At 37.5% G+C, this 14,846-nt stretch overlaps 1 protein-coding gene across 1 annotated transcript in view; it reads left to right on the forward strand.

Moving 5' to 3' along the window:
* Positions 1-14,846, forward strand: part of ankha (ANKH inorganic pyrophosphate transport regulator a) — a 28,956-nt gene that overhangs the window by 568 nt on the left and 13,542 nt on the right. Inside the window, exons 2-8 of the mRNA XM_077244356.1 lie at positions 5,339-5,555; positions 5,712-5,830; positions 9,375-9,458; positions 10,591-10,761; positions 10,844-10,978; positions 11,061-11,153; positions 13,244-13,336. Of these exons, the coding sequence (XP_077100471.1) occupies positions 5,339-5,555; positions 5,712-5,830; positions 9,375-9,458; positions 10,591-10,761; positions 10,844-10,978; positions 11,061-11,153; positions 13,244-13,336 (912 nt within the window). The remainder of the gene's footprint in view (positions 1-5,338; positions 5,556-5,711; positions 5,831-9,374; positions 9,459-10,590; positions 10,762-10,843; positions 10,979-11,060; positions 11,154-13,243; positions 13,337-14,846) is intronic.

Raw genomic sequence — 14,846 nt, forward strand, 5'->3', positions numbered from 1 at the left:
ATTGTATTTCTCCGCCAATGTAAGGGTGCGTTAAATACGAACATTTTAAATTGGGTTTAATGTAAACACGTTGAAATTTTGTGAAGACGCATGAAGGTCAGGCTGGGCCCAATAATAGTGGGTTAGTAGGCTATAGTATTTTTCATGAATCTCATTTAGGGTGGTGTGGCGTAGTGGTCCGAAATCTAAAAGGTTTTAGCTTCAGATACCATAAGAGTTGACTCGTAGTGCTCAATGGTACAAGGCACAAATAAACAATCGATGAAAGTTTAGAAGTTGAACTGTTAGTTTTTTTTTTTTATTATCACACAACCAGAACAATGGGTTTGGTGTTTTTGCATGTTAACTTTTTATTGGTCTAGTTTAATTAACTGCATTTATGTACACTAACAGCGAAATGTTTTATAGTTGAGTGTTTTTGTAGATTTCAAGCTACATACTTGCAATGAGTTAAAAAAAATCTAATAATCCCAGTCTCTTTGGATGACTAAATTATAACACATTTTTGTCCAGGTGCCTTTTGTAAGGTATCACTACACACACACACACACACACACACACACACACACACACACACACACACACACACACACACGTGTGTATATATATATATATATATATATATATATAACTGCGAGCAGCAATTAACAGCCTCCAGGTGCTTAAATAGTAAGTAAATCGCCTATTTTGGCTGTAAATGGTCTTTTCCATCTATGATCTAGGTGGTTACAGGCTTGCTAAATAAAACATAATACCTTTTTACACATGTGCTTAAAGGCCTTAAACAGTTATCAAGGTTGACCAAAAACCTCCCCGACAGCAACATAGTGTCGGCCCAGATCCAGCCCACATCTGGTACACGTGGATTCCACACGGCCCGGATCTGGGCTGACACTATTATGCTGTCTGGACTAGGACTAGTTTGCAAAAGTAGGTTTTTTGAAATAATCTCCAATATTTAACAAACAATTCGATTGAGGCGGTCCTGGAGGCAAAGTTGCTCAGAATGAGGAATTTCTTTCGAGTTGTCCTCTAGGCCCTCTAGGGCCAAGTGTTTTTCTTTCCAATCAGCCTCCGTTAACCTTGTCTGACAGCCGTTCGAACTTCATTGGCCGATGGCAGCTGTGTTTTTTGAGATACGCGAATGTCCTTGTAGAAAATCGCGGCCACTTGGACAAAGACACTAAGGCACCAAGACATGCCAGTTTTCAAGTCAATTGAACTGACTGTTGCCGGTTTCGTGTTTTTGTTATTTTATTTTATAGCGCCACCAAGTTGCCACATCTTTTTACACGCGACCACAGACCGATCCCATACATAGGTGTACTGAGTTTGTTGAAATTAGGTGTATTCGATATCGGCTGCGGCTGGATGTAACCGATCGGCGAGAGTTGCTGCATGCAGGAGGGGAGGAGCTGAAAGCGTAGACATGAAGTCGGACATTTCCTGCTTCCCGTAGTGACGCTCACTCTGTTTTTGCATACTTTACCACAGTGAAGTGAAATAAATGCAATATTTGTCAAATACACAGAAGTTTCAGAGACATTTTCATTCAATACTTTAAATTACACTGCTTAATACAGCATCTGTTTGTACAAGAATACAGTTCAACAAAAGCCATACTATTTAAATACCAATGTAATGGGGTCTACATTTTTTATCAGTTTTACTTTGATAAACATGACACAATATTTGTCATCAGAGCTCGTGCAGCCGCTCTTGAGAAGCTGCGCTAGCTGAATCCTCGGTCTGCTCTCAAATCGCTCTCGTGGTACTTTAATGCAATACGTCTCAGCGACTTGGTGTCGACACTGTCTCAAGTGGGACAAAATTTCTAACCGGCACGCACTGCTTAAAGTCAGCCGCCGATCGGTCTGCAGAGGCACAGCGCTGAACAAAGTCGGACATGCCTATTATCTAGTTTCATTCAAAGGGGATAGTCAGTGTAGTGAAAGTGGCCACGCCCACTTCGAACGTTTAGGCGTCCCGTCGTGGACATGAATCGAAACTTAAACTTGCTAATTATTGACAATCAGACTCTAGAGAATCTTTCTCGACTGTTTTTTTTCTGATCGGGCGAAAAACCTAGGACTAGTTCGCAAACATAGGTTTTTTGAAAAGATCCAAAATACCTGAAAATATTGCCAGGGTGGTTATCAAATCCAAAATGGTTCCAAATGATATAAGACACTTGAGCATGCGATGAGCGATTTAAGAGTAATGAGCCATTACGTACCTTTGATCGCTGCAGCGCCACCATCAGGCCGATTGGGGCGAGCCGTGGCAACTTTGTAGATGCGTTGGGTACTACCAGCCCTCTGAAGTTTCAAGTCTCTACAACTTTGTTCCTGAGGATGTGGTCTCTGTGTGCATGAATAGTCTACTCTTTTTACATAACATGATACTATGACTGCTACTCTTTTTAAAGTAAAACAAAGATCTGGTTATTGAGTCAGGGAACTTCAAAATAAATCTGCTTCAAATAAAAAAACAGTTACAGTAGATGTCCTCAGTGAAATCTGGGATAAAGACCTATTTTTAAGATTACTGTCTTTTACATCTATTGGGTCCAGAGAAGAAATTCAGATGGCAACAAAAGCAGTGCACACAAATCTTTACCCTTTTTATACTACATACTACCTCTGATAACCTCATTTGAACCTCCAGTCAGGTCCATAAATTGCTCACACTGTCATTACTGTTAAACTACATTTACATTTTTACATTTATTCATTTAGCTGTCGCTTTTATCCAAAGCGACTTACAATTGCTATATATGTCAGAGGTCGCACGCCTCTGGAGCAACTAGGGGTTAAGTGTCTTGCTCAGGGACACATTGGTGTCTCACAGTGGATTCGAACCCGGGTCTCTTACACCAAAGGCATGTGTCTTATCCACTGCGCCATCACCACCCCGTGCGCCATCACCACCCCGTACTACTAGAGAAATATGGGGAAGGGCATGTTGAAAGCTCTGATTATATCTTCGTTTGAATACATATGCCACAACTAGATGCCTTTACATTTGTCATACAGTAATAACTCATAATGGATTTAACTGAAATGTTGACTGTGAAGATAATCTTTGAAATGTGTTAGAATGGCTTGGACATATAGTATTAGATATTTTTTTTATACTATCAGATATGCACTGAATGATTAGTAATCATAGGACGGTTCATCAAGTTCATCTGGGTGCAAAGCTCAACCAAGTTGGGTTTGATAAATAGTTTCTGCTTACTTGATACTTTAGTATCTGGCACACTGTTCTGTAATCCATGTGTTTCACATTACAGTTTCGCATGTGCCTAGGTTTTTGTCCTGTAGTGTTAGGACACTGACCGTCTTATCTAGTACCAGTGTGTGTGCGTTAGAGCGAGGAGTAGACAGGGTAAGGATTAGTCTTATGTAACCATTGTGTGAGTGTATTTATAGCAACACTCTTATTGTCCCTCTGTTTGTCTTTTTCTTACTCTGCTGTTGACAGCTGCATAAATAGCATAGGGTACAAAATTGTGTTTTCTATGTGAGTATATATTGGAAAAAATGATCATCTTTTATTGGAAAATTAAACAACATTTGTATCAAACTTTGATAGTTGCCTTTATCTTTTAAACAACTAAGAAGATCAAACTACTTAAAAAAATCACCTTTCAAGTTTATAATATAAAATACATCAGCATATGACTCAAATTGGGCGACTAGGGACTCATTTCAAGATCACTCATTTAACAGTTCATCTTTGAAAAAAGATCAGTCAAGAATATAAAATTATTGAAAACATTGAAATCTAGAATGTCAGAATCAGAATGCATAGTTTGTGCATAAAAAATGTCAGTCAAAACAACACATGTTGAACAATGTTCACTAACCCAGCAAAGTTTTTCATTTGTATTGGCGCCTTTTCTCTTTAGCATGCGGTGTGAAGTTATTTCACTTAGTTGCTTGACCATTCTGATTCAATTTCAGCAAGTGAAGAACAAATTTATACAGAACATTATGTATTAGGTGCGTTATTGTCTCTAATTAACAGCATGTTGAAGCTGCTAAGGCATCCATATATATATATATATATATATATATAAACACACAGGTGGAGCTGGGGGAGGTGGAGGGTTTCAGAGGAACTCTGATCATGCAGGAATAGCTTACCTGTAAGACTAGACTATTTACAGTAAATGTTGAGCAATCAATCTCATTGGCTTTATCTCATTGACTGTATCTGTGTGTATATATATATATATATATATATATATATATATTACACATATACAGTCAATGAGATAACGCCAATGAGATTGCTTGCTCAACATTTAAATAGTCTAGTCTTGCAGGTAAGCTTATTATCAGAGTTCCTCTGAAACCCTCCACCTCCCCCAGCTCCACCTGCCTAGATCTGCTACTGGAGATATGTATGTACAGTATATTTATGCAACAGCAGCATATCTTACATGCTCACAGCAGCATGTCTGTGTATCTATTAACAGTAACAAGTCCATACTGGTCTGCAGCAGTAACAACAACAATCAACAGCAGCAGCATAGCATATCAAGTTCACCCGACCAAATACATGAACATCGCCATGTTCAATAACATGCTAAAACTATTTAGAGTTGTCATGACTGATATGACCCTAGTAATATTTTTAGAAACATTCATATTTTTATTCAGTAAGGATACATTAAATTGATCAAAAGTGACAGTAAAGACTTCTACAAGATTTATATTCCAAATACATGGTGTTTTTTTTACTTTGTTCATCATAGAATCCTGAAAAAAAAATGGATTACACAAAAATAATTGATCACTAGATCACGTTAGTAAAGGATCATGTGACACTAAAGAAGGGCACATTTATAATGTATAAAGTTTTCAAATAAATGCTGAACTTTAAAATGTTCCTCAAAAAATCCTGAAGAAAAAATATATCATGGTTTACACAAAAATATTAAGAAGCACAACTGATTTCAACATTGATAATAATAAGAAATGCTTCTTGAGCATCAACTCAGCATTGCTATTAGATTTCTGAAGGATCATGAGACACTGAAGAGTAATGATGCAGAAAATTCATCACATGAATTAATTACATTTTAAAATATATTAAAATAGAAAACCAGTGTTATAAAATGTTATTATATTTCACAATACCACCATTTAACTGTATTTTTGATTAAATAAATGCAGGCATGGTGAGCAGAAGAGACAATTTTTAAAAATATTAAAAATTCTTATGACCCCAAAGTTTTGAACGGTACTGTGTACTATAAAACTATGTCCTCTCTCTCTCTCTCTCTCTCTCTCTCTCTCTCTCTCTCTCTCTCTCATGCCTTCTTCAGGCTCTGAACAGGGGCATCGCTTCTGTAAAAAAGGACAAGGTTGAGATGTTGGCCAGCTATGGTCTGGCATACTCGCTCATGAAGTTCTTCACTGGACCAATGAGTGACTTCAAAAATGTTGGACTCGTGTTTGTCAACAGTAAGAGGGAGAGAACCAAGGCGATCCTCTGCATGGCTGTGGCGGGGGTCATCGCCATCATTCTCCACATCCTCATTGGTGTGTCTCTTGTGGATACAATATCTCAAAGATCTCAGCAAAATAACCACTGTAACTATAAAGTTTCATGTTGGCGACAAAGCAGCTGCTAATTTGCATAGTTTACTAGATTTCCTCAATTCAAAACCTGTTTTGAAAACTCTCATATTTTCCCAGCTTACACAGATCTGGGCTACTACATCATAAATAAGCTCCACCATGTAGATGATTCAGTTGGAAACAAGACGAGGAAGGCCTTTCTTTACCTCGCAGTATTTCCAATATTAGATGCAATGGTAAGTGGGAAGCATATATTATAACCTTAATAAGTAATTCCAGATACAGCACAAGCCGTCTGAAATATGGCTTTAGATGATGAAGTACAGGAAATACCAAATCATGTATTTGTTTGGGATAATAGACTATTTATAGCTCTACTTGATGCATGTTTAAAGGTGCAGTAAGCGATATCTGAGAAACGCTATTGAATGTACAGATCGGACCGAGCACCAAAACACACTTGTAGCCAATCAGCAGTAGGGGGCGTATACACTCATGATGAGGGAGGAGAGAGAGTGAGAAGAGGGAGATTGAAGAAAGACTGTAGAAAGAGAGATGCCTTAGAGACATTACATAAGAGAAATGGTCGGAAGAATATCACTGGAAAAAGAAGGGCTATGATCAGGCAAGAGCTTTAGGACCTACGTTAATATTAGACAAGCTTTCCAGTGATGGAGAGACCTAAGCAGGAAGGCCTGAAAACAGACGCAGAGGTTGCGTTATTTCTGCTCCATCCATAAATGAGTAACATTGGTTTTGTTATGTTTCACAGAACCAAGATAAGCTGTGGTTGCAATATTAGCTATAGTAACGGGACAGATTTGAGTGTCATTGTTTGTCTGGATCTGGTGTGCTACTTGCAACTAACAACCAACTGTTGCTTTTAAATGCTCTTGTGTACTGTATTTTAATTTTTTGTTCTTCCTTGTCATTCGTTTGTCATCTCCGCCTTATTGCATATGCATACATTGCATGTTCATGCATTTTGGGGTGGAACAATTAAGGGAGGGATGTGTTTGGGTTGATTTCAACAGCGTTGAATTTCCACAGCATTTCTCAGAAATAGCTTACTGCACCTTTAAAGGGTAATGTAAGGGATGTTAGGAATTAAGTAGGAATGTCTGGCTTGATCCCAGCAGGGGTGTCTATTAAAACACAGAGTCCATTCCATTTGTTCACTTTATTTATCCATTGAATCAGGTAGACCAGAGCAATTGAGCAGGGAATACAGGTCAATAAAGATAAATCATATTACACAAGGAAAAGATACACAATATATACAAAGAAAAGTCAAGTCATCCTCATTTATATAGCGCTTTTAACAATGTAGATTGTTTCAAAGCAGCTTTACAGAGATAAACATAAAATTTAAGGTAACAGAGATTGGTTTGGTTTTATAGTGGTTCTTGAAAAATGTTTTTTCCAGCTAAAGTTAGTTTTGATTGATTCACTTCCGTCTAAATGATCATTTGTTATTAAATTAGGGGCCGCTAAGACGACACCGTTCTCTCTAAACAGACTTTAAACGTGAACCTGTGATAGACGCTAATGCCGTTCACATGCGCATTAAGAATTGATTCTATAGTTATGTGCGTTTGAATATATGTGCGCAGGTTTGTAATTCCTTACAAACCATGCCTAAACAAACTACTTGTCTTGTCTATAAATTTTGATGCAGAATTTGATTTTATCTTATCACTTTGGGTAGGTACGCGAACCGAAAAATTCCACAACGCTTTATCTGTAGAGTGGTATAGGGATCCTCCATAGGGAGAGGCTAGTTGGCACTTCAGCACTGCATTGTCATCGGATCCAGGCGAAAGTCCTTCGTCAGATCTGGAAACGGCCTGGATCCGGCAGGCTGCGGGAAAACCTCGGGATAAACAAAGACACTAAAATTAGCGTATATGCCATTCTTCTTATGATTTAACGAGTACATCAGGATTTAAGGGAAGTGTTCCCAGTTCCGGCTGACCTAATCTAAGCAGCCTAATATTGAATTATAGAAGTCTATAGAGTGTTATGCTGTGAATGCTAGGTCGAAGAGATGTGTTTTTAGTCTAGCTTTGAACTGACAGACTGTGTCTGCTTCCGAAAAAATGGAAAAGAAACTTACATTTCTCATGAACACATACACTACAAAGATCAAGCAGCTCCCAAGTCTCTCAGTCTATTGTGAACCAATGCAGGCATTTATATATCAGGATCCATTAGGATGCAATGATTGGTTAATTAGAGGGCATGTACAAATCAATAAACGGCTAAATAAAGAGAAATTAGGACTAGGAAAATGAAATTGGGGCATCTTACTGAGGCAAACCAGGAAGAGGATTGTAAACAATGACAAAAAGAAAAAAATATATAAATCTTTAATACAGGTTCTATATCATTGTATAGTACAGTGAATTTTTTTAAAATCAATTACTCACCCTCATGTCGATCCAAACCTATAAGATCGTTGATCTTCTAAACACAAATGAAGATATTTTAAATGAAAGTTGAGAGATTTCTGTTACTCCATTGACAGTCCATGCAACTAGTACTTTGTCACTTCAATTAGTTCATAAAGAGATCATAAAACTAATTCGGATGAATTGAGCGGTTTAGTCCAAGTTTCCTTTCGAAAGGGAACGAGACACTGCGTCGATGACGCTAAGGGGAATGCCTCCACGTGAATCGATGTCTGAAACGCATATCTAATCACGGCAATCCTATTGGCCGGCGACAGCCTATGACATCACTACCACACCCAGAAGTATAAAAGGGGAGCCTGGAGAACATCAACAACTTTATCATCTTCAGGGACTGTTTTGTCTGTAAACACTGCGGCCCAAATCCCTGAGAATGGGGAACGAGACACTGCGTCTTTCGCCATGCCTCGGGGATGCCTGCTGAACAGTCCCTTCAGACAGTATGTTGTTGACATGTTCTCCAGGCTCCCCTTATATACTTCCGTGTCGCACTAGTAGTGATGTCACAGACTGTCGCCGGCCAATAGGATTGCTGTGATTAGATAAGTGTTTCAGACATCGGTTCACACAGAGAACCCATCGACGCAGTGTCTCATTCCCTCTTCTCAGGGAACGGAATAACAGTCGTAAACTAGACGTTTTCTAAAGAGGCTTGATTACTTTTATATGATATTATTTACATATTGAACAGCGAAAATAAACAGAACCTCAATTATACTTGCTTGATGCGTAAGAACAAAACTCATTGGTTCTTGCGGAAGCTTAACCATGCTGCGTAACGCACAAGAATGAACCTCATTGGTTTCTGCAGAAGCTCAAGATTGCTACGTAACAAACGAGGATGAGCCTCATTGGTTCTCAAACGTCAAGCTAGCATGCATGAGCTTCCGTTTATCACAACTGATGTGTGCATTGAGGAATGTTTAAATGAAATGAAATGTTTAAATTAAATTTCTAAATTTAAACACTTTATCATTTAAGCGATCCAATCTCTTCAGAAAACTAGTACTCGATTCATATGTAATAGTTTTACAATTTCTTTGTGAACTTTTTGAAGCATCAAAGTGGTAGTTGTGTGTACTGTCAATGGAGGGACAGAAATATCTCACACTCCATATAAAATATCTTCATCTGTGTTTCGAAGATGAACGAAAGTTAGGGGTTTGGAACTACATGAGGCAGAATAATGTAATGATGGTAAATGATGACAGAATTTTCACTTTTGGGTGAACTAACCCTTTAATGCTTTTAATTGAATATACATGTTACATATTCTTTTAATTTGTTCTGTTTTGATTTTGCTGCAAAGGCGTGGATTCATGCTGGCATCCTTCTAAAGCATAAGTACAGTCTGCTAGTAGGATCTGCCTCCATCTCTGATGTTGTTACGCAGGTAACAATACCACCCTGTTTCACAAATGAAAAAGTGTTGTAGTGACCCTTGGAATGTCAAAATTAGGCCTGATATTCAAAAGTTAGACACTTGTTAACTTTTCGAATAGCAAAGAGGCAGAGAAAAGCAGGGTGCAGGAGATAAAGTTATGGTAAACATGAGCAGTTTATTAAAAAATCTTAGTTGTGTCTTTCTCAACATTGGCCTTCTGACGAGCACAAACAAAGCGTTATTATAACAAGCAAAGGACAATCACTACTTGTCTCAGACATTGTCTTTGTCTGACTTTAAATAGAGACAGTATCATCAAAACAATGTAAAATGACAAGTGTATTAATCGTATTAAAAATTTCGGGTCGGTAACATATTTTGCTCACAGTAATATTGTGAGATATTGTTACAATATGAATAACCGTTTTCTATTTTAATATATTTTAAAATGTAATTTCTTCCTGTGATAGAAAAGCTGAATTTTCAGCATCATTACCCCAGTCTTCAGTGTCACATGAACCTTCAGAAATCATTCTAATATGCTGATTTTAATGCTTAAGAAACATTTCTCATTATTATCAATGCTGTGGTGCTTTATATTTTTGAAGAAAGCTTGATACATTTTTTCTTCATGATTCTTTAATGAATGTTCAAAAGAACATTTATTTGAAATAAAAAAAATATATACATTATAAATATATAAAGAATTATAAACGTCTTTACTGTCACTTTTGGTCAATTTAGTGCATTGCCTTGCCTTGGTGAATAAAAATATTAGTTTCTTTAAAAAAATAAAATGTACAGACCAAGCTTTTGAACAGTAGTGTGTATAAGTAAAAAATATAAAAAAACATTCCTACATCATAAAGTACAATAAGTACAACACAAACATGCATAAACCTTTTAATGTAGTATAGCATGATTACAAATATTATAACAATTTATTATACATGCTATACTACATTAAAATGCTATGCATTTTTGTGTTGTAATCATAACAATCTTATAAAAATATCAGTTTATCAAAAATATTCTTAAAATAATATGAATGTATAAATAATTTTGCAGGTTTGTCATGTGTTTAAACGTACTTAAACTTGCCTAATATTTAATTGATTCTTACTTTTCTATTCGCCTGCAGATAATATTTGTGGCGATGCTTCTCCAGAGTAACCTGGAATGTTTAGAGCCTCTTCTTATTCCCATTCTCTCTCTGTACATGGGAGCTCTGGTGCGATTCACTATCGTAGGACTGGGCTACTACTGTAACATCCACGACAACATCCCTGAATCAAGCAGTCTCGATCAGGGGGTACGTTTATCAGAGCAGATTTTTGCATAAAAATAGGAAAATTGCTTCCTATATTTAGTACTATACTTATGGTCACTTTCAGGGCGATGTCACCATAAGGAAGATGCTTAGTTTCTGGTGGCCGCTTGCCCTCATTTTAGCCACTCAGCGCATCAGCCGACCCATTGTCAATCTGTTTGTCTCTCGGGACCTCAAGGGCAGCGCTGCATCAACTGAAGTGAGTACTGATGGGCGCTGGTATGTACTGCAGCTAACAGTAAAACACAGCAATCTGTAACTGAATTGTGTGTGTTTGCTAGGCAGTAGCAGTCCTCACAGCTACATATCCGGTGGGTCATGTGCCCTACGGCTGGTTAACAGAACTACGTGCCGTCTATCCAGCTTTTGATAAGGTAAGTGGCATTTTTTACCATCAATTGCACAGCAATGCCCTCACAAGCACCCTGAATATCACAGCAAGTTTTTCACTGACAAAAAAAATAAAAATACAAAAATAAACATTTTTTCAGAAAACATAACAATGTAGCTCTTAAATAACATGAGTATGAGTTTTTTATATAAGACCTTTGAAACTTTTGTTTGTTTGGTTTGTCCTGAAGCTTTGAAAAGTTTTTTTTAGTCAACACCCGATGAGTAGAGTTCACCATAAAAGGCCTCGTCCTGAAGACCTGTAATTACATACCATTGAAAGATCTGCAACAGTCAGACGTGCCTGATGTGGTGTCTGAATCTACTTATTTGGGTTTTGCCCCTTTTTAATTAGAGACATAACCAGTATCAGCTCTCTGTGGCTTTTAGAGCCATTAGGGTTGTTGTGTTGGTGAGTTTGAATGGGTTTAGGTTGGGCAGAACTTGTTTTTTAACATTTAAAGGGTTCATATAATGGTACATGCACTTTTTCAAGTTGATTGTACTGAAATGTGTGTTGGCAGTGCCTGTACACAACCATCGTATAATGATAAAAATCTATCCAGTGTTTTTGTTTTAATCTCCTTATATGTTTTCCCCTGCCTCAAATTGAGCCGTTCGATTTTGTGACGTCACTAAATCGGACGCCCCTTCCACGATTGTTGATTGACAGCCGCGTTTCAACAGATCCCTGCCCTGAGCGAGCTGTCAGTCATCATAGTCCGTCATTGTTGATACGCTGGAGCAGAATGGCGTCTAAGCGATTGTGGTGTCCTGTTCTTGGGTGTAATAATGAACACAGCAGTAATTTTGATGTTCCTTAATCTGAACCGCTGAAGACACAGTGGAGTTTTGTTTTCGAAGGGAATATTCCCCACGAGCAACGTCAATGCTTTCATGTTTGCGCGATTCGCAAATCTTTTTTTATCACCAGACTGCTTTATTAATGAAGGTAGTAACTTATAAAGCTGATTTTGATAAGAAGCTGCTCCTGAAAAAAGAATCGTTACCAACTATTTATGTCTCCCTGCTGAACCTCCAGAAAAAGTAAGTGTAAAATTGTATTAACCTTTTTTATTAATCTTTGCAAATCGCTTCACGATGAATGCAGCTAAGGTTTACACTCAGGGTACATACGGCATGTTTTCTATGTACGACGTTCTCAATATAATTCATAATCCCACGCTTATAATGAACCACGCATTATGGTTATTGTGTTATTACAAACTGAGTACGTATAACTTACATCAGAAAACACATAGCGTTCGTACATCTCACTAAGTTACTCTACCCTGCCAGTACACAAAGATAGATCAAAGTGACAATATAATAACCAACGATTCAGAAACGTCATGTTCGAGCCTTAATTGTCGAACTTCTTCGGGCCGTCATCTTGTTCCGACTCCGGTTCAAACTGATACGGTTGCACAGATGTGTCCCCCTCAGAGACTCCCGCTGCCATTTTTTTTCCTATACCCTCAACTGTTGTCAAGGAAACACTCCACGTGCGGTGTGGTCATAACGCTGTTATGAACGCCCACAGAAGTGGCGGAGTGAGCGAAGCTCATTATCATTTAAAGGCAAATGCACTGAAATGGCGTGCTGAAAACCGAGCTGTTTTTGACCAGGTAAAATTAGTGTTTTCTTACAATACTAACGAAAATTTTTAATTAAAGTATATTACAAACTTTTCATTTAGACCCTAAAGAATCAAATTAACTTGTATGAAAATGGCATTATATGACCCCTTTAAATGCTGTTTTTGCCATCACTAGCACTCAATGTTCTTCTATTAGGCGAGAAAGATAACAAATTTTTTTTAATGGTTGATGCACATTGTTATGTTTTGGGTGTGAAAACACTTTTTTCTTTTTGATGGTTTGATAGATGATGTCAAATTAGACTTTTTTCAAGCATGGATTGAAAATATTACATTGCTTTGTCGTCAAATGTTTGTTAAATCTTTCCAAAACAAATTTTCCCATGCATAGTGTTTTAGCTTTATAATTTAACCTGTATCATTTTGAGGATAATAAACAATTATCTGTTTTTTTTATTGTTTTTTTTTTTACAGAATAACCCTACCAATAAGTTTGCCAGTGGTCATACAGTCACCACATCAAACATCAAGTGGTTCACGCTCTGCTGTTTTATTCTCTCCTTAATGGTAAGATCTCTTTATCAAACATCTGAATGTGTGGTGGGGGGGCACTATTTTTTTTTAAAGAAACTTTTATTAACTTTTATTCAGCAAAGATGCATTAAATTGATCAAAAGTGTGGTCAGAATTAATTGCACCTCTGGTAAATATGATCAAAATGGCTGTAAAAAATAAATCTGCATTGTTTATCTTTTTGATCTTTTCATTCAAAAAATCCGCAAAAATCGAACCTTTCAATGAAATAAAAGAAGTGGGGGGTAAATCACATTATGAAATGAATGCTTTTCTCCAAAACATGCTGGCCATAATTATTGGCTCCCTGTTATTAAATACTTTTTGCAATCTCCTTTTGCCAAGATAACAGCTCTGAGTTTTCTTCTATAATGCCTCATGAGTTTGGAGAACATCTGACAAGAGATCAGAGACCATTCCTCCATACAGAATCTCTCCAGATCCTTCAGATTCACAAGTTCATGTTGGTGGTGCTTCTTTTCAGTTTACCCCACTAATTTTCTATAGGGCTCAGTTTAGGGGACTGGGACGGTCTTGGCAGAAGCTTCATTTTGTGCTCAGTTACCCATTTTTGTGTTGATGTTTGTTCTGGACCGTTGTCCTGATGGAAGATCCAAACACGGCCCATTATAAGATTTCTAGCAGATGCAGTCAGGTTTTGATTTTTTATCTGTTGGTATTTGCTAGAATCCATAATACCATGTATCTGAACAAGATGTCCAGGACCTCCAGCAAAAAAATAGGCCCGCAACATATAAGATCCAGCAGTATATTTGACCGTTGGCATGGGGTATTTTTTATCCCTGTTTGCACCAAACCTATCTGGTGGGTTTGCAGCCAAAAAGCCATTTTTTTGTTTCATCTGACCATAGAATCCAGTCCCTTTTGAAGTTCCAGTCGTGTCTGACAACTGAATTTGCTGGAGTTTGTATTTGGAGGAGCGAAGAGGATTTTTCTTGAAACCCTCCCAAACAACATGTGGTGATGTAGGGGTTGTTTGATATATATTTTTTAGGCTTTCTGACCCCAAGACTCAACTAATCTCTGCAATTCTCCATCTGTGATCCTTGGAGAGTCTTTGGCCACTCAAACTCTCCTCCTCACCATGCATTAAGACAATATAGACATACGTCCTCTTCCTGGCAGATTTGTAACATCTTTAGTTGATTGGAACTTCTTAATTAAAACCCTGATGGTCAAAATGGGGATTTTCAATTCTTTAGCTATTTTCTTACAGCCTCTTTCTATTTTGTAATACCCAACAATCTTTTGATGCACATCAGAACTATATTCTTTGGTTTTACTCATTGTGATGGATGATTAAGGGAATTCGGCCTTTGTGTTTCCTCATATTTAAACTCCTGTGAAACAAGAAGTCATTGCTAGACAATTTCATGTTCCTGGTGTGCTAAAAAAAAGTAATAATAAAAAAGTAAAAAAAAGCCAATAACTGTGGCCAACGTGTTTTGGAGAAAAACATTTATTTCATAATGTCAACACTTTC

This window comes from Siphateles boraxobius, unplaced genomic scaffold (assembly GCF_051911475.1).
Source record: "Siphateles boraxobius isolate OS27281-9 unplaced genomic scaffold, OSU_SipBor_1 26, whole genome shotgun sequence".
NCBI classification, from domain to species: Eukaryota; Metazoa; Chordata; class Actinopteri; order Cypriniformes; family Leuciscidae; genus Siphateles; species Siphateles boraxobius.